Genomic DNA, 18,998 nt, shown 5'->3' on the forward strand with positions numbered 1-18,998 from the left:
TTAGAGATCAACAGTCTTAGTAGGTGAACACTAAAACCCTACTTCAGAGCCCTTCTCAGTTGGTGCAGACTAGTTTGGAATAATGTAGGATCCCGCTGCAGTAGTTGCCGTGACTGAAGTTAGTGCTGAGTGTGTCCTGAAAGGCAGGCAGTGTTTTCTCTTTGCTGCTGCTTATGGTGGGTGTTTTGCGCTCTCATCCTTCTTTAAGGGATGGCCTGGTGGGAATAAGTTCCCCACTGCTGGGAAAATTGAATGGATTTGGATAAATTCAACAACTACAAGAAGACAGAGATCAGCCTTTAGCATTTGATCTTGTACATAGCAAGACTGCCTGATATTCTGGTGAATTATGACACAGCTAATGCTCTTCCCGTGAAAACATGTTCTTTTCCCTTGTCCAGGAATCCAACTAGTCTAATCAGCCTGTAAAATATATCACGCTGTAAAATTTAATTATCTTGTGCTATTGCAAAAGGATGCATGTTATGGAGATCCTTTTGGTTTTGGCTTTTGTAAACACTTGCAGATGAGATCCAAAAAGGGCTTTACATATACAAGTAGGCAGCTGTGGAGAATATGTAGTATTGGTGTGATTTCTGTCCTTGCTTTTTTTCAGTCAGAAGGGATATTTTGTGTAGAGATGCTGCCCACATGGACCTTATGGAGACACCAAGTCAAGGCAACAATTCTGCATAACTCTGAGAGGGGGAAGCAGAAAAGAAATGGGGATGGTTATCACTGCCTTGTTTCACTGCAGTTGTTTCCCCTTCTCCATCAGACTCAGTATAGCACTCCCTCAGTCTTTCTGTTATGCTCGGAAAACAACTTTCTCCCTCTGTTAGCTAACTGTAGCTAGTTTGTTTAGCTCAAGTTGATAGAAGAAAAAATGCCAGTATAGTATTGCTGCATGTAGTATTCAATCTTGATTTGTGTCATACTCGAGGTTTTTTTTTAACATGCTAGAAGAGCACTGCACAGGTTTTAACTTTTGTGATTCAAGTACTTCAGCCTGCTTGCAGAACCTGAGTTTTGTCTTTGAATGCTACAGGATGCAATAAAAGCTGAGTAATTTAATACGCTTTTCCACGAAGACTGTTCATCACAAGGCAGCTCTGGAATAGAAACAGTATAGTCAGAAGTAATGCCCCTGCAAAACCTCAGAGGGATCAGGGGCCTGGATCAGAGGACCCCACTTCAGTCCCCTGATGTATTTGGTCAAACAAAACTTTCATTCCTGATAGGAGCTTCAATAATGAATGAGTAAACTTGTGTTAGCAGTCTATAGCTAACATAGCATGGCTAAAAAAATGAGGCTGTGTTGTCATTTGGGCTGTTCAGTATGCTGGACTCTGACTGTGCAATCTTTATTGCTAGAGATGAGGTGTGAGTGGGAGAGCAGAGTGCAACTTCTCGCTCTGCTTTCCACCTGGAGCCTATCAGTAAGGCAATTAGGAAAATAATGTTAAAAATGGAATAAACTATAAGGAGTGTTGAATGAACTTTATGAAGCATTAGGGAGGCATAAGTACATTTCTTAGAATTGCTGATCACTTGCACTTCTCTAAGTTTGTAAATCTGCAGAATGCAAGATGCTTAAATGAAGGGTTCGGACAGCCTGTTAAAGCACATTGTATGAACGCTTGTGCTCTGAATGTGTAAGTTGAGGATTTATTTTATGTGAGCATCAGGTGTTGGATACATGCCCTGAGCTGTGATATACTGTCAGCGTGACTCTATTTCTAATAAATAAGCAGAAGTTACCTATAAAAATATCTTATCTAATTTAGTACCTGGTATTGTTGTCATTATTGTGGTTCTGTCATGTCATTACTCAACGTTTGAATATGAACAGCTTAAAGCACCACATATTAGAGTGAGTGCCATTTTTGCCCACTAACAAGGTTTTAATCAAGGCATTCAGCAGCTCTAAATAGGCCTTTGCTTCTGAATTTGCATATCAGGAGGGGGCTGGGAGCATGAGTGGGTGGATGTCATGTCCCAGTGATTAATGATCTCTAGGAAGCCGAAAAGGGGAGAGTAATATACACAGTATTTCTACCCCCTGGAGTAGGAATGCAAACACTATTGTGCAGATCTGTGCATAGTCACTGACTTCCTGGTAGCTGGAGAATTTCATACACTCCTCTACCACAAATAAAACTGTCAGTGGAGTGACAAAGATCAGAAAGCCAGGCTTCATTTATTGAAAAGAATAGCTCAGACACAGTGATCCAGAAAATTAATTTTGTAGGTGTTTGGGAACTTGGTTGTTTAATAAGAAACTGGTAAAAAGAGAACTTTTGGTGAAAGGCATGAAGCCACCAAATATTTGTTGAATTTCAGTCTGTTTTGTTTCTGACTATTCCTGAATTATTGGAGAGGAATAACTTTCATGATATAAAAGACGTATCTTAAACAGGAATTAGAAACAAAACAAAGAGAAACAAGCTTTCCAAAAAGTAGAAGTTGTCTGAATTTCAATTGCTAAAAGAGCAAAAGGGAGATGGCACAATGTGGAGCAGCCACCCAGTCTGATCAGACCAAAACCAGCACATTTGTTAGAAGTCCTGTTATGTTTGATTGCCATGATTTGCTTTCCCTTTTACTAATTCTTTGTTAGAATTGTATTAATAACATAAAAATCGAGGGCAGCTTCTAAGTAGATGTTATTAAAAGTGTTAAATGAAGTTGTTTGAAAAGTTTTCTCTATTCTTGGAACACTTCGCCAATCCTTGAAGCATCAGTACTCATAGTTTCCTTGATAGCTTTGAGGTCTGCATATGTAAGCCTAAATAGTTCTGTAGTATTTTGGAATATATCCATTTATAAGTTTAGTTGGACATCAGCAAGTAAATAATGACAGAATTCTAATTTTTGCAACATCTGTGTAATTTAGCCTCATATTCAGGAAGAGTACAAATGCAAGTCTGTATAATGAGAACAGGATAGATAGCAAACGCAAGGGATGCGTACCATACAAGAGACCCTTGTAAAGTAGGTTCCATCTTACTCCATTAAAGAGGAGGGAGGGACCCTGTGGTCTGATTTAAATCACTTCATGGATATTTGGGAAGCACTTCTCTTTGTGCTTTGTAGAAGGCAAAGACTGCTAGTTACTGGAAGGTAGTGCTTGGTAAATAAACCTGAATCTTTTTTTAGTGTGTTAAAAGCCTTCTGTATTTTCTGTACACTACAAGCTAAGTAAAAGTGAAAACATTTCAGGGAACCTGAGAAATTGCCACCACACCCCACTGTTATAGGAGGAAATGTTTTCTATAGTGCACTTTGTCACATTAATGATGGTAATATGGGAGTGTTGTAAAATGTTTTAAGTTTCAACGAGGAAAAAACTGACTGCTGCAAATCAATGTGAGAGTTCCCCCTGCTGTCCTGCAAGATCAGCTGCTGCAAGACGCTGCTGGAAGCTGTGCCTTATCTATGGGATAGGATACTGTGGGGGCTGGAAGTAATAATGCACTGCTGCAGTATAGCTTTTGGAGCTTTTGTCTTTCTTTTTCCTTGTTTGTTCCAAGAGCCAGCACTCGGGCGATAATGCACGCCACCTTCTTTAAAACCCAGAGCGTAGAAAATAAAGCATTGTTTGAGTTGCAGGGCCTCTTCTTGGTTGCAGTTGTACAAACAGTTTTATGGCGAGTTGTACTCTGTTTTTAATTCTTGCTTCCAAATGAATAATGGATTTTTATGATCTGTTTCAGCAATGCAATCAACCTCTTAAGCAATGTTCCCGTTTCTTGCTTGGATGTTCTTATTAGTCCGTCATCCCAAGAGGAAACAGATATAAAATACAATGGTATGAATATGGGAGCAATTCAAATTTTACTGGATTTCATGGAGAAGAGAATAGACAAGGTATGGGCTGCAAAAATTCTTCACAAAAGGATTCCCTTTCATTAAAGCAAAAAGTGCACATATGTAAAGCTTCTTACAAACCTTTCAGACAGTATTTAGCACAAATATAGATGTTCTTGCTTCTAGATTGTGAAACACCTCAAAATTGAGAACAAATTCCTGTGAATATCTGAAGCATACTTGCTTGTGTGTGTGTGAGGATAAATATTTGGGTCTTTGTTTATATCTATGTGAAGTTCATGTTTTGGCTATCATATAGGACTTTATTGAAGGGTTCATAGGTTTTGAAAAGGAAAATTTGCTCTTAAAAATCTTTTATTTGTTTTTGGTTTTATTTTAGGGAAGCAGCTATAGAGAAGGTCTGACTCCAGTTCTCAGTTTATTAACTGAGTGCTGCCGAACTCATAGGAATATCAGAAAGTTTATCAAAGCTCAGGTAAGTAAAATATTCGTCAAAATTTGAATACGAAGCTAATGATAAACTTTCTGAGGTTTGTACATCAGTGCAAGACACTGATACTTTAAAATTATGAATGGTTTCATGTTAAATTACCCACAAAGTTCTCTGCAGTATTTTCTTCTGTTAGGTCTCTGACAACTGTCAGCTATAGAAATAACTTTTCAGTCATGTAAATCAATAGATATTATTGCCTAAGTTCCACGATTAATTTGGTAGAGCTGTTAAATAATAACATTAGGGGTATTGTAAAGCTGTGTTAACATGGGTCGCCATGGATCGTGTGACACAGGGGCAAAGAACTCAGTGAGGTCTGTCCCCTTACATCCAGCATATCAAAAAAATTTCAGCGCAGTTAATAAAACTTTGCAAAGCTGTGTGGTAGCAAGGCTACAGGTGTTTCGATGGGTTCTGCTTGAGTTTTAGTTTGACCTCAGCAGGCAGGAGTCATTGGAACTGAAACTTGTGTACCCATGTGTATCAGCTGTTCTGTCAGAGTAAAACCCTGTCCCTGAACAGAGGCACGCTTAATCACTTGGTCTCTTAAAAGAGCTGTTTAATACAGCACAGGCTGTGGGTAGGCTTTTTTACAGGAAAAAGGATTTCCATGCCATGGTTAAAGATCTAAAGGATCTCTATGGCTTGGTGGTTGGGTGTGGTGTTTTCTGTTTGTTCTGCTGCTTTTCCTGAAGACGAGTGGAGAAATGTTAAAAGATGAGCAAGGGAGAGACAGTTGAAACCAGCTGAGAAATGTTCTTTTTCCTAAGTTGCAGTGATTTTCGGGTTGCATCTTAGATGCTGCTCCCAGATCAAAGCTGTGCCTGAATTCGTAAATGGAGTTTATGATGGAAAAGAGCATATTTTGCATATATTTTCTGTGTCTTTTATCTGTACCAGAAAAGTGTTTTTGAGGAATTTAAGAAACTCGTTCTCGGTGTTTTTATTGGTTTTGTTCACAGCACTTCTTTCCTAGGATACTGTTCTAATCTGTTAAGTTAAAAAAAAAAAAAAAAAAAAAAAAAAAAAGCTGCAGAGCCAAATGTTCAGAAGTTAGAAAATGAAGCTGTCTGCATGTTTTTACAACATCTCGGCGTCTAGATGTCAGGATATAATTGCATGCTGTCTCTTACCACAGGACCACTGCCTCATATAGTGCACAGAATGGCTGGATGCTGCTAACTGCATGACCGGATGTTTGATATTTTGAATTATCCTCATTGTTAAGTGTTGGCCTTAGGCTTTATTTATTGTGTACTATTCAAGTTCTGATCTGAAGACAGAATGATTAATTTCTTCATGGACTGTCCTATGGCACTCATCACTGTATTAGTATTAGAGTATTCTAAAAATGTTAATTCATTCTTACAACACACTGTGAAATGGCAGTTATGGTACTATCCCCATTGGGGAAAGTAAGCAGGGACAAAGTAAAATGTTTTCGCTAATTGTTTGAATATGTAGTTTGAAAAAGACAGGGTCTGTTTTTTTCAAAGTAGTCAATACTGTAGCATTTGTTTGTTTCAGTATCGGTTCCCAGTGAGTCTGATTTCAGTAGTAATTGTGCAGTAATTTTGCACAGAACATGACATTTTTACGTTAGCTACCTAGAAGACAAAGGACCTGCAATTTCTTAGTTACATCTTTGGTTTCATTCCCTAGTAAGAGATTGAAGATCCATAATTCTTACAGGAGTCTTCAGACCATTAAATATTTCATATTACAACCCAGATTTGTTTGCAGATCATATCATATCATGTGAATGTGAAAAAATTAACGCAGGTTTTGAGTCTGAATGCATACGCACAAGGAGGTGGAAGTTAGGTTGCAAAACCAGCCATGTTTCAGGCACTTCCTGCCTTTCTTGAGGGTTGAAGTTAACAATATTAATGACATTTAATGAGAAAATAGTGTGTTTGAGGAAATGTTATATAGTGTTTTCTCCAAAATCTTTTTGAAACTTAGCTTCAGCTTTTAAAAGAGTGTTTTCTGGGAGAAGTATGCACTTCCTCTATACACGTAGAGCCAGTTTTTGAAATTCATGGTAGTAGAACTTGCAATGTGACTTATTTTCCTGTTTTTTCACTAGAAGTATATTAATTGTTCTGTATAAATTACAAATCATGTTAATATTGTAAGTTTCCTTAAGCTGGTATTTCTAGTGCTTTTGCCAGATATTTGAGGAAAACAGAAGAAACAAAGAACATGAGATTACTGCTGCCTGTTAGCCAACTCTTTTGGGACACTCATTTGTGCTCTTAAACTCCTAATAGTTGTCTTCTTTTTAAAGTCTGTGTTTGGGACTGAGTACTCTTCTGCCCAGGACGGCAGACCAGAAGGCCTGAGTGTGTTAAGAAGCAAGAGTCATTAATAATGCGTGTAAGCACGGTTGGGTTGATTTTATTCCTTTTTTTGAAGGAGCAGAGCTTACAGTATTTTCTTGTTCTGTTGACTGTGTTTGTTTCTGCAAGGACTGGATAGGTATTGCCATGCATTCTATGCTGTTTTTCCTTTTCTTGTGCTGCTAGGTATTGCCTCCATTAAGAGATGTGTCAAATCGTCCAGAAGTTGGCACAACAGTGAGAAACAAGCTTGTGCGCCTTATGACACATGTTGACCTTGGAGTAAAGCAAATTGCAGCAGAATTTCTTTTTGTTCTTTGTAAAGAGAGAGGTAAAAATTACTTCTTCTTCGTCTCCCTTTTATATAAGGTCTTGCTGTAATTAGTATATTTGCCTCTTGCTGTAACTCTCAATTCTTTTAACACTATGCTAGTTTTTGTTTTGTAGCTGAATATAGCTGAATAATTTTCTGTATCGCTCTTTGCAGTTGATAGCTTGTTAAAATATACAGGCTATGGTAACGCGGCAGGATTGCTGGCAGCAAGGGGCCTGTTAGCAGGAGGAAGAGGAGATCATTGGTACTCAGATGACGAAGATACGGATACAGAAGAATACAAATCTGCAAAGCCAAAGTATAGTACTGTTTTCAGTCCTGTTGCAATTTAGATGTTTTGACATAATTTTTTTGTTTTGTTTTGGAATTACATGTGCTTATATTAACTACTGTCTCCTGTTGACTTCATGGTCTAATTATTGAGAAACCAGCCTCTAATAGTGACTGTCATATAGCCGGATGGCTGCAAAAAAAAAAAAAAAAAAAAAAAAAAAGAATGGTTTAACTTCAGTAAGGGGAACTATGTAAAAATGAAAACTTGTCAAAAAGAAATAAGGAACAAAAATGAGAAATGTTTGTGGATGGTCTAGGAGCAGTTTCAAGATGTGTATTAGAGGTTCAGAGTACATGTGTGTTCTGCATTTAAATGGATCCTTAAAAAGCTGGACTTGTTAGATGAGAGTAAAGAAGGCTATCAGAGATGATACTGTAAAAGAGTAACAAAGCAGGTCGAAAAGGTTTTGAAGAGTAGCTTACTGGAGGCATTAACAATAAAGAGAACCTTCTTCACAGGTTCATCAAGAGCTGGAAGCCTGCAGTATGTATATGGTCATTAGATGGTTGAGATGTAAGTAGGCAGAGAAAGGGGGCAAGTCCATAGCAAAAAAGCTAAAGGAATTCTTTGCGTCATTGTAACTATGAGGAAGTTTGAGGGAGTTCTCAGGTACAACCCTTTCTTTACAGACTATGAGTCTGAAAAACTACTTAAAATTCAAGTGTGAAAAGAGATTTTTGAACAAATTGAGCAAATTTTAGAAAAAAAATTACAGTAACGAACTTAGCAAGGATGGCTTTTGCCCCAGATTTTCCAGGACCTCACAGGAAACTGCCAAACTACTAACTATTGTTTGTGAGGTATAGCTCTGTAACACAGAAAATGAAGGTGTCAGATGTAGCTTAAGGTTTTAAGCGAGACTTTAAAAAAGGAACAAACCAGTAGGTCTAGTTTCAGTCAGTCAGATTGCCTGGTACTAAAATTTTCCTAAAGAATCGAGTAAGTAGCATAGGTAAATATGGACGGAGCAAAATAACTTCTGTAGAAGTCACACCTCAGAAATCCAATGTATTTGAAGGATTCAGTGATCATATAGAAGCTCTGTCTGTTGATTTTTGTTAATTGCAATTGATTTGGTGTTAAAGGTTTCAGTTTGTCATGTTACATCTATGATTTGATGCCATTTTAAGTAGGTTCTGAAATTGTTGATGGGGGCATCTGAAGCATGTTACTTTTCCGCTTTACTCTGTTTTGCTTGAAATGCACAGACATGATTAGGTATATGACAGGGGGTTGTGGGTCACTGAAAGAGTCTTATTAAGGAACGTGAATGAAAGACAGGAATAAATGTAGGAGAAGTTACAGGAATTATATTGCTTCTATGCTAAGAAAAGAACTCGGAACAGGAGGTTTCTTTTTTATTTCTGCTCTTCAGGATATTTTTTTTTCTTGCTCTTTTGTCTCTGCTCTTCTTTCAAAAGCCTAACATTCAGTTATATTCATATAAGTAGAAGTATGACATCTGTTTAGTCATAAAAGCTGACACTTAAATGAAACATTCAAGACAATTGTCCATTGCTTTATGCATCTGATTTTCTGTATTGCTGTTAAATGTTTGTGATTAAACTGCTTGAAAAGGTAATTTGCCCTGAAAGTGTTCTTTAAAACTACTTATCTGCTTTTGTTACTTAACATTTCTGTACCGCCATTCACTTGTTTTAACAGTGAAAATAACTGGCGTTGTAAATTCTCAAAGTAGCCTTAATTTGGTTTGAGCAAAAATCATCATGGAAGGTGAATGGTAAACTAATTCAACGGTTCTTCATGAATAAGAAAATGTAATTGGAACCTGTCTATATTTTTTAAATTAAGCCTGTACAGAAATAGTTGCAAACATGTTTCTGTCATTCTGTTCCCCATCTATGTCATTGTTACTAATGACATTGTCATTATTACCATCATTATTCCCCTGCTTTCAAACTGCTTGTGTAGGGGTTATAACATAACAAGTACTAGTGGAATGTGCATTTCTGAGTAGCTTACAAGAAATTAATACAGTGAATCAACGAGATAATATCCTGGTTCATGGGAAAGGGCTACAAAAAGGTATAGATATGAACGTTGGCTATTTACAGTAAAAACTTTCATGTGCAGTTCAGACAGTGTTAGTCTTGGTTTCTGTTAGTGGGTTCGTCTTTCCTGCTACCAAGAAGGTAGAAAATAGGTAGAGAAAATTTACATACATACTTTTATAGAAAAGTAAACTGTATTGTTTTTCCACCTCCAGCATTAACCTTATCACTGGTCACTTAGAAGAACCGATGCCCAATCCAATGGATGAAATGACAGAAGAACAAAAAGAATATGAAGCTATGAAGCTTGTCAACATGTTTGATAAACTTTCCAGGTATTGTATTAGATAGCTGCTTTAGAGGGAGGCAGCTCATATCCTGACTCTTTACTAAGATCTAGTGCTTCAAAATAGTGCTAGAATCGACTTCTTTGCAGGATTAGGATCACTTTAACTGCAGAGAAAAACGTTTAGCACTTCAAAGAAAAGAGGGATATGTAACAGGACTTCAGAGGAAACCTCTTTTGGAGAGCATCGGACAGAATCAGGAAGATCTGGTGGTGAAGGGACCTGCCTCCTAAATGGATAGGCTGATAATAATGAAAAGAATTTCTCCTTTTAAAGTAATTTCTCCTTTTAAAGTATGGGACACAGCCCAAGCCCAAGGCAAGTGCACACATTTTCCCCAAGTCAACGAGCAGCATCTCATGGTAACTGCTTATGTCTGCTGCTTATATGAAGAACAAATACAGTGTGAAAATCGTTGTCACCAGAAGCAATAGATTATATAATAGATCAATTAAAAGGGAATTTACAATTCAGAATTATTGTGGATTTATTAGAATAAGCGTGAACTGGATTACAAGTGAGCCTTTATAATTTGTTTTAAATGACTGAGATAATGCCACAAAAGAAAATGATACTTAATATGACATAAAGGTATACATTATTGATAAAGAAAGTTGATTATTATTTTATAACTTTCTACATACAAAAAGGGAACAGACCTGTGCTGTTAGCTATAGCGTTTTTTCTCTTTGACTCAATATGCCTAGAATTCGCTGGTTTTTCTTCCCCCATACTTGTAGCCATATTGGAGTGTTTGCTTGTAGTTTGTTTTCTGTGTAAGCAAAGTTTTACATTCTTGAGGGACACTTCATGTAATACTAATTTACCATTGAAGTGAGCTGTAGGAATTTATGTAAATAGATAAGTGGATCATTCTTCAAACATGGGAAAACTCAGCAGCCAGAAGTGTGTTTGTGTTTTGTGAGAGTCTGTAGATATTCAAATAACAAGATCTATTGTGAGAAATTCAGAAAACCAATTTTTTTACATCTCTATTAAAGATTAGGAATATGGCAAAAGATACAGGAGAAGCTGCATTTTATATTAGCTGACAATGACTGAATTATAAGCAGGAGCGAAAGCAAGGAGGGATCTCGGAACAACTGATCTGAGACTGCCAGTGAAGTAATTGGATACTTTTTCACATTATTTGCATGGAAAGCAAGTGTAGTATGTCACAGTCTTTTTAATAAAGAGAAGAAAATGCAATGCACATGTAATCTTAATTGAACTACTATGTAAAATGGCAATGATTGCTATGTAAGCTGGAGAATTAAGATGCTGAGCGTTAGGGGTACCACAATAAAATGACTAAATGGTCTAAAACTTTTTCAAAAGGAAGATTGCGACCGGAGATAAACTAAGACTGAAGACAAGTCAGTCGCTATCACTATAGCAGTTACACAAAAAGTCCAAATGGCCTTACTGTAGCATAAGAGCCTTTTCAGTTTGGAGGCTTGGAGACACCTGCTGTGTTGCCTGCTACGAACTGACAATAAGGAAGCAGCTGGTGCCCTGTGTGGCTACTTATCCTCTTGGCCAGTAGCATTGCTGCTACCTTGGGCTTTCTGTGTCGGTTACATCCACCTGCAGTTTCTTCTATAGTACTTAGACTGCAAACTCTTCAGGGCTGGGACTCTTTTTGTTGTGAGGTTTTTGTTTGTTTGTGGTGGTTTTAGTATAGTGATTACTGTGGGACAGTGTTGTTGATGTGACCCCTTTAGGTGCTGTGATAGCATGAATAAAATCACTTGACCATTCTTCCCACCCTTTTTGTCTTACTGAAAATTGGGGGGGGGGGGCAGAATGCTGGCAGGAAGGACAAAGAAAGTAAGACTTGGTTTTGGGAGGCTGTGGGATGTTTTTAATGAATGTAATTGAGTGTAATTGTGGGTTTTGCGGATGTTAAATAAAATGGGAAGCTGCCAGTCTTGTATACAAGAAGAGAAAGAGTTAGTAACGTGCTGATAGTAGTGGGAGTCCCTCCGTGTTTTTGAAATTGAACACTTCTTTCCTCCAGCTTAAGCTGTGAGTTTTCAGAGACTCAATGTACCAGTGGAATGCACTTTTTTCCCTTGGTTTGCAACCTACAAACGTAAACTGGAGGTTGCTTTGATAGGAGTCTTCAGTTGATTCTGGGTTTTGAATCTTGCTTTGAGGCAGACTGCTGGTGGCAGGTTTCCTACTTCTGCTGGTCTTTGTTGTTGTCACCGTAGGAGGGACGTATACCATGAACTGAGCCGTTTCGGCTTGGTGCGCTGCTTTGCTTGTAAGAGAGGAGGAAGTTGGACAGGGACCAACAGCTCCTTCTTCTAATCTTGAACGAGTTTATGTAACTTTGTCTGTGTAACTTGGACAAGAGCTTAGAGTCAACTTGCGTGATGTACGGCAAAACTGGTTTGCTTAGTACGTGTGTATTGTCCCAGTAATGGAAGCTAAGCTTTGAAGAGCTAGCGTGCTTTTACTGGAGAAAGGTAAGGGGAAAAAAAAAAAAGTTGAAGGACTGACAAATTTGCTTCCCTTCCTGACTGATGAGGATAATCGGGCCAGTCTGTCCCTCCTGGGGTGTTCTCGATTTGGCTTTGACCGGCTCTGTATCGTTTTTGAAAAGTTACCTGATGACAGATTGAACTCAGAAAACAAATTTGCCAAACAGTACTACTTCATTGAAAAGTTATAGTCTTCATTAATGACTGTTAACTGTTTACATTGTACCCTTTGTATAGGTTTATTGAAACTATAAGTAATAAAGTGGCATTTTCTCCCTTGTTCCATAAGATGCCAGTGGATTTTTGCTCTCCAGGTTTCTCTTTATTTTCAGCATTGGCACTGAAGAATTGAAACTGCTTTGAGGTGATGTAAAACTGATCCATGCTTTTGGTCATTTCAGGTCTTACTTCCGAAGTTTTCCTATTCTGTTAGGTTGTTGGTGTTTAGGCCTGTTCATGGGGTAATTGACCATCAACAAGGCTAAATTAAAATTAATCACTCAGTTTTGTTTTATCAAAATGTATGGAGGAAAGCTGAATATTGTTTGTGAACTCATTTCCCCTGCCCTGATATTTTAACATAGACTTGGGTTCTACAAAAGGTTTTCTAGAAATTAATATTTTGCTCAAATTTGGCTGGATGAGATTACTTTTTAAAATCATTTATATATGTGTGTGTATATATATATAAAAATTATAAGTGTAAATGAACATGAAAAATCTTGATTACTGCAGCTCTTGGAAGATGTGGATGTTACTTAGGTAGTTTGCTGGATGCCTGAACTTGGCCCTGAAGTAACTGTATGGGCTTTGTCTGCAGTAAGGCTCAATACTATCCTGTTGATTCACTGAGAATTGTTTGGTGACTGTAAATCAGTGTCCTCTGTATGTGATGCACATCTTTGAGGTTTCAAAAACTCCCCAAATCTGCAGAAAGATTTAATTCAACCTTTCATTTTTGCAAAATATCAAGTTAGCCACCTTAAATCAGTGTTGTATGATATTCTGTCTGTTTATTTCATAGATTATTGGAAATACTTTGTGTTAATTAAAATGTCTGGAAAAAATGCTAACATTTTTTCTATTATAAATGGTAGGTAGAATTGTATATTAATTGACTAATTTAAAATGTCAGGATGCTTTTTCCAAGCCAACCTTGCATTAATAGCAAGAATCCTTTTGCTGATGAAATGATCTCCAATTATCACAGCTTGGGTTTTGTTGTACATTGCACAGAAGTCAACAAAACGAGTATGTAAGAGAACCTGGCTAAATAAGCAACCATACTCATTAAAAACACAAAATTAATCATAGGATGAATGAAGAAGGCAATGTTACGTAGGTTTTTTTTTTTTCCTCCCCTTTCTAATCATAGAACAAAGTAATGTTACATGAAAGGATCGGAACTATTATGTAGTACTCAATTATAAGGAGGTGAATAGGTCCCTAACATGCCATTTTATCAAAGGAGCAGACTGGTGTTTACATGATGGCTGTTTCATTACAGACACCATCATTAATTCCGTGTGTCAATACTGCCCTATAGCACATAGAGCAGACAAGAAAGAGTTACCCTTCAAAACAAGGGAATGATTTTTGAGTCGTTATCAAGCTAAATGGCAAGCAGGAAGCCAGAACCTGTATAGATATATTTGAAGCGACTCTTGGGAGATCTGGAAGTGGAAGAAGAGAATGTATTTTACCAGCTGTTTAATTATGGTGTGTTTCTAAGTACACTTGAATAGAATGCTTTGTTTGCATTAGAAAAATGAATGTTGCAAGAAGGTGTATTTGAGTATATGGGAGGTCACATAAGGATGTTCAAATATGTATAAATATGCACACTGTGTACTTGTATATATCTTCATGGATACAGAAGTATTCCCACTGCCACCTACTGGGCTGAAGCCATCTCTCTTCTCCGCTATAGATGTACCATAAACATCTAGTTTCTGGATAGTGAACTGTCTTGTGAGGCTATACGTGCCAGTTTCTGGTGCTTCCCTTGCCACTTGTATCTCACCTTAAACAGTAAGCACATCCTCAGCTAGCCCAAGTTGTCAAAGCTCAGTTGAGGTCTCTAAGCAGCCGGTGCTAAGTGGGCAAATTGCTGAGGCTGGCAGAGCTGAGACCATTCATGGCAGGTAAGGGTCAGCTGTGTGGGCTCTTGCGTGGTACTGAAGTTAGCTGAGGGATGCCTCTTGCAATCCTACCCAAAATTCTGTTATTTAGCAGATGGTTGTTCCAGACTTCTGAAGCTAGCTTTGTAGGTAGCCCAGATCTTTTCATCTGTCTCCCTCTGTGTTCTTCCTCTTTGAAAAACAGGAGTAAGCTCGGGTAGTGTTCAGAGCTTGCAGTCAAGTCATCACTGGTGAAAGGATGCCATGTTTTACACCATTTTAGGACTAGATTATGGTTAGGAAAAAAATAGGCTGATCCCTGCGTCTCCTCCTACCTCTTTTTTTGGTGGCCTAGAATATTACTGTCTTCGTACAGTTCAGTTTCACTGGGTAGCGTTTGTCTGAGGAAGGACGTATGGAGTTCGGCCTCCTAATACAGAGAAAGAACAGCAGACTTGTAACAACCATCATTCATCCTGTTCAAGGACTTGCAAAGCAGGAAGCTCATGCAGGAACAGAAAGGTAATTGATAAACATCCTTGTTATTCTGTGACATGCAAGATCAGCCTAGCTCGTGGTTAAAGCCTAGAGAGGAAGAAATGCATCGGGAATGAACCTCAAATGCAAGACAGCACAGATCATAATGGTGCGCTTTGACATGAGTACAGCGAGCTGAGAAACAGGCTTCTGAGCATCCCGAAAGAAGATACAAATGCACTTCAGTGACTCAGACTTCTACATTACATTGTCATGCAAAACTTGGTGCATTTATCCCCAAAAGACCCCCACAAAAACCACAGACCAAGACTTGTGCATGTGGATGTGTCTTGTCTGTTGCATCTGGTGTTCAGCCTCTCTGCAGATGACTCGCTGGGAGAGAAAAAGTTTCTGTCAAGTTCTGGAGCGTGTGTAGCGGGATGTGAAAGGGAAGTTGCAGAGAAGGAGCTATTTCTTTGTAATTGACAAATGATAAGATGGGACTTCTTGGCAATATTTACAGATATTTTACAAGTATCCTTATGTGAGGAGAGGGAGGTTCCCACATAAGGGGACCTCGGGACCTTGTTTTCCTGTGTTTCTCTCTCCTTTTTCTTGAACTGTTTCTTTATCCTTTACTAGCCATTATAATTTATTTATTACCAATAATAAATTGTAAATGGCTAGTAAATTATGTGATTCTGTGACTTCTGGCTGCAATGTAAAATGTTGCAACCTAAGAGTATGCGTTGTGAGTTTTAAAACAAAAATCTAGGGTCCTCTCAGAGGGGAAGCAAAGGTGATTTCGTTCTTTGTGGCTACGTTTTTACTTTTAGGACTTAAAAAATATGAGCAAGGACTTACTCTTCAGGTTATTCTTCTGCAAAAGTAAGTGTATTAGATCACTACTGAGGCTTGAACTTGAGTAAGTGGCACTGAAGAACTGCTACAAGACTGATTACAGATTTCAAAGGACACTTGTTTTGTATTATGGTGTTTAAAGCTTAGAAGCCAAAAAGGCCTTAGATGTATAGGCTTTTTTCATGTGAAAAAAGTCTCTGCTATTAGATGCAACTCCAAAGCATTCTGCCTTTGCCTTCGGGGGACCCCTACAGCAGGCAGGGAGGGTTCTGGTCCTGTTTGGACACTACATCTGCAGTCTTCATTTTTTGAGCCCTTTCAAATCTGATTTTGAGTATTCTTTTGATCTCTCCTCGCACACATCTCCAGCAGATACTTGTCAACTTAAGAGTGCTCTCATTTGGGCAGAATCTGCATACTAGAGATCTCATTGCCTGAAGGAAGAGGACTCGCTTGTCAGTCCTCAAGTATGGCCAGCTATCTCCAGTCTGTTTAGATCCTACTCTTGCACACACAGAGGCAGAGTCCGGCCTGTGCTCTTTGAGTATGGACATTACAGCTCCTTCCCTGGCCGCCAGCTTCCCACCCAGGCCTGGTTAGCCAAACCACAGCAGTTTCTCCAGGTCCGGTTTCTCATGTTTTGAAATGCCGCAGGCAGTGGGATTTGTGAGCTTATCACCGTAGTACCCGATTGCCACATCGGTGCAAATAGCTGCATTTCTCTTGCTGGTCTCTGTTCCTCCTGAGAAAAAAAAAGACTCTTGTAGACTTAACGGCTGCTTGACTGTACAATATCTAGCATATGCATGCCATGTAATTCAGCTGTTGCCTTTCTTGCCTTTCCTATGGTTGTGTTAAGGTTAGATTGCCAGCTGTGTGTAAGCAATTTTTGTCCCTTCTTTTTTCAGCCAGGGTAGTAGTGCAGACCAGGCAGAGAGCTGGTGAAATGCCTTTGCCTTCCCCATTGAGTGATGGAGTTTTATTGTCTGTGGCTCGGGAGGGTGGTATATGTGTGTTAAATCTGCAGTTTTACTGGGCTGCCTTTCAAGCGAGGGCTAAATTGACATCAAGCCTCCGCTCCTTTATTTAAGGTGACTCCTGAATATTTAGCGGTATTCTCCATTTTTTTTTTTTTCAGGAGAAAATCAAAATGTTATCTTTGCCCTTACAGCTTTTGCCATAATCCACATATAAATGAGGTGATAAAAAGTAAGGATTAAATAAATCTTTGCTAATACTTTTTGATTGGCTTAATCAATAATTAATCATCTCTTAGATGAGGCTGTAGCTTGTGGAGTAGATATAATTGGATTAGCTGCTGAGAGGCCTTTGGAGCTTTGAAGAGATTAAAATGGCTGTCAATCCTGTAATTAAACTACCACAAACAAAAGCAATAGTATTAGAATCAGTCGGCTTTTTTTAAATGAATCAACAAGTACTTACACACCCCTAGTAGCAGTGTAGGCAGGGTCTGTTCTCGTAACCAATTTATTTCCTTCAACAAGATGAATATGTATCAAATCATTGTTTTAATTGCCTGGGCATATATTGGCCAGAATGGCAGGTGAAATTTTAGGAAGAAATGGCTGTCAGAGAACTCTTAGAAGAAAAGCTACTTTGTGTATCTAAAACAGTGAACCTGCTCCTTGTCTTGAGCCTATTAGGCACTGACTTTTCATGGTGTCTTTAATTGGCTAAGTAGGTCTGGCCTACATGAATGAAGTCTTTATCTGTCCTGCGCTTCCCCTCCCACCTATTTTGGAAGGTTTTTTGTTCTTCTTTCTTCAAAACAGAGGGCTTTAGCAGAAATAACTTCCTTTTAAAGGCTCATTATGTACTAAAGCATATACTGTATGTGACTGTATTATACACATGTGAATTGATATGTGTGCATATGCTAATATATATTCTTTTTTTAAATCTCTTACAGAGATGAGCTTATAAAACCAATGGGAGTGCGGCCGGATGGTACAATGGCTCCTTTGGAAGAAGCAGTCAGCCAGTACCATACCAACAAGCAAGACAGTTCAGATTCAGACTAAAGCATCACCTGCTTCACTCTCAATTCTCCTCTAATCCACACTTTTCCTTAGAGCCACGACATCTTTTATCTAGGCATTTTATCCTCACATTAGCCAGCATCACTTTAACTGTTCTATTCTTGGGATATTTAAATGATGGGTCCTGTGGTGTAATGTCTGAATTTTTATTATATTTGTTTAAAGAACATATCGATTCATTAGTTTGATCTTTATTAATTTAAAACTAAACGTATTTCAAAGGGATAAAAAAATGAAAGCCCACAATGTAGAAATAAAATACAAACACTTTAATTTTCCAGAATCCTGTTTTCTGAACTCTGTAGGTTTTCCCATTCTTGATATTTTTTTTGTATTGTCTTGCAAGTCTCTTCCTTTATATAATTGTAATTAAAGAAGCGTGTTTGCTTAATGGCATTAGGAGCAGAGGGTATTTAAACTTAGAAGTCTGACTGACCTCGTGAAGCTGCTTTAACTGGTATTCAGCAATGATTTCAGATCTGCCCTTTTTAAATTGCATTGGATTTCTTACTGCTACACCCTTCTGTGGTTAAGCTGCTGCTTAAGATTTTACCAATGTGTCAGTCCCTGACTGCTGCTAAAATTACCTTTAAATTGGGAACAAGGTGATGTATGTTGTATGTCCTCCCTTCCTCCCCTCCCCCATTAAGACCACACAAATATACCCACCCCCCCGTCTTTGGTTAAGTAAAAACATCCCTATTCGAAACAGCGCTGAAGTATGTACACTTAAATGTTGCCATGAATGGGAGTGGACTGAAGTGAAGTGCATGTGCAAGTGTTTTACTGAATTGGGGCCTACTTTTGGAGATTAATGGGCATGCCTCACTTGAAGGGAAGTTAAACTAATCAACAAAGAAATACTTCCTTTTAGGGAGAACTTAGGAAGCAATGGGATAGGGAATGCGAAAGTGGGAAGGAGAAGAAAGTGTCACTTTCAACTCTGTACTCTTTAAAAACAAAGATTAAAGTTTTAGGCGTGCTGCACTGCTGTCATTGCCTCTTTGCCTGCTTGGTTTCTTTCCCTGTGTGTTTCTCCCAGCATGAATTACATGAAGAATAATCCATGTCCTAGTTTGTAATTCCTTTTATTTTGCTCAGAAGCGTACACATGCCACTCCTTGTGAACCTTTCGGAGGCTGGTGAAGGTTCTCCAGTTTGTTTCCTACAACTTGACGCTGGTTCCCTGAACTAAGGAGGCTGGTGTTCAGAGGCCTTGTAAAGGGAGGACTTGGTATGGAATCATGCTGTGGTTTCCCATGTCGGGAGCTTCCACAGGTCTCCTTAGTCTTCTGAGA

The 18,998-nt window shown here is 38.4% G+C and overlaps 1 protein-coding gene across 1 annotated transcript in view; it reads left to right on the forward strand.

Moving 5' to 3' along the window:
• The window catches only part of RIC8B (RIC8 guanine nucleotide exchange factor B), a 37,460-nt gene extending 18,850 nt beyond the window's left edge, over window positions 1-18,610 (forward strand). Inside the window, exons 5-10 of the mRNA XM_082308936.1 lie at window positions 3,717-3,870; window positions 4,211-4,306; window positions 6,853-6,997; window positions 7,154-7,298; window positions 9,562-9,681; window positions 17,571-18,610. Coding sequence (XP_082165062.1) covers window positions 3,717-3,870; window positions 4,211-4,306; window positions 6,853-6,997; window positions 7,154-7,298; window positions 9,562-9,681; window positions 17,571-17,682 — 772 coding nt within the window. The 3' untranslated portion in view covers window positions 17,683-18,610. The remainder of the gene's footprint in view (window positions 1-3,716; window positions 3,871-4,210; window positions 4,307-6,852; window positions 6,998-7,153; window positions 7,299-9,561; window positions 9,682-17,570) is intronic.
• Window positions 18,611-18,998: the final 388 nt, after the last annotated feature.

The sequence above is a fragment of the Platalea leucorodia genome (genome assembly GCF_965183815.1).
Source record: "Platalea leucorodia genome assembly, chromosome: 4".
Classification (NCBI taxonomy): Eukaryota; Metazoa; Chordata; class Aves; order Pelecaniformes; family Threskiornithidae; genus Platalea; species Platalea leucorodia.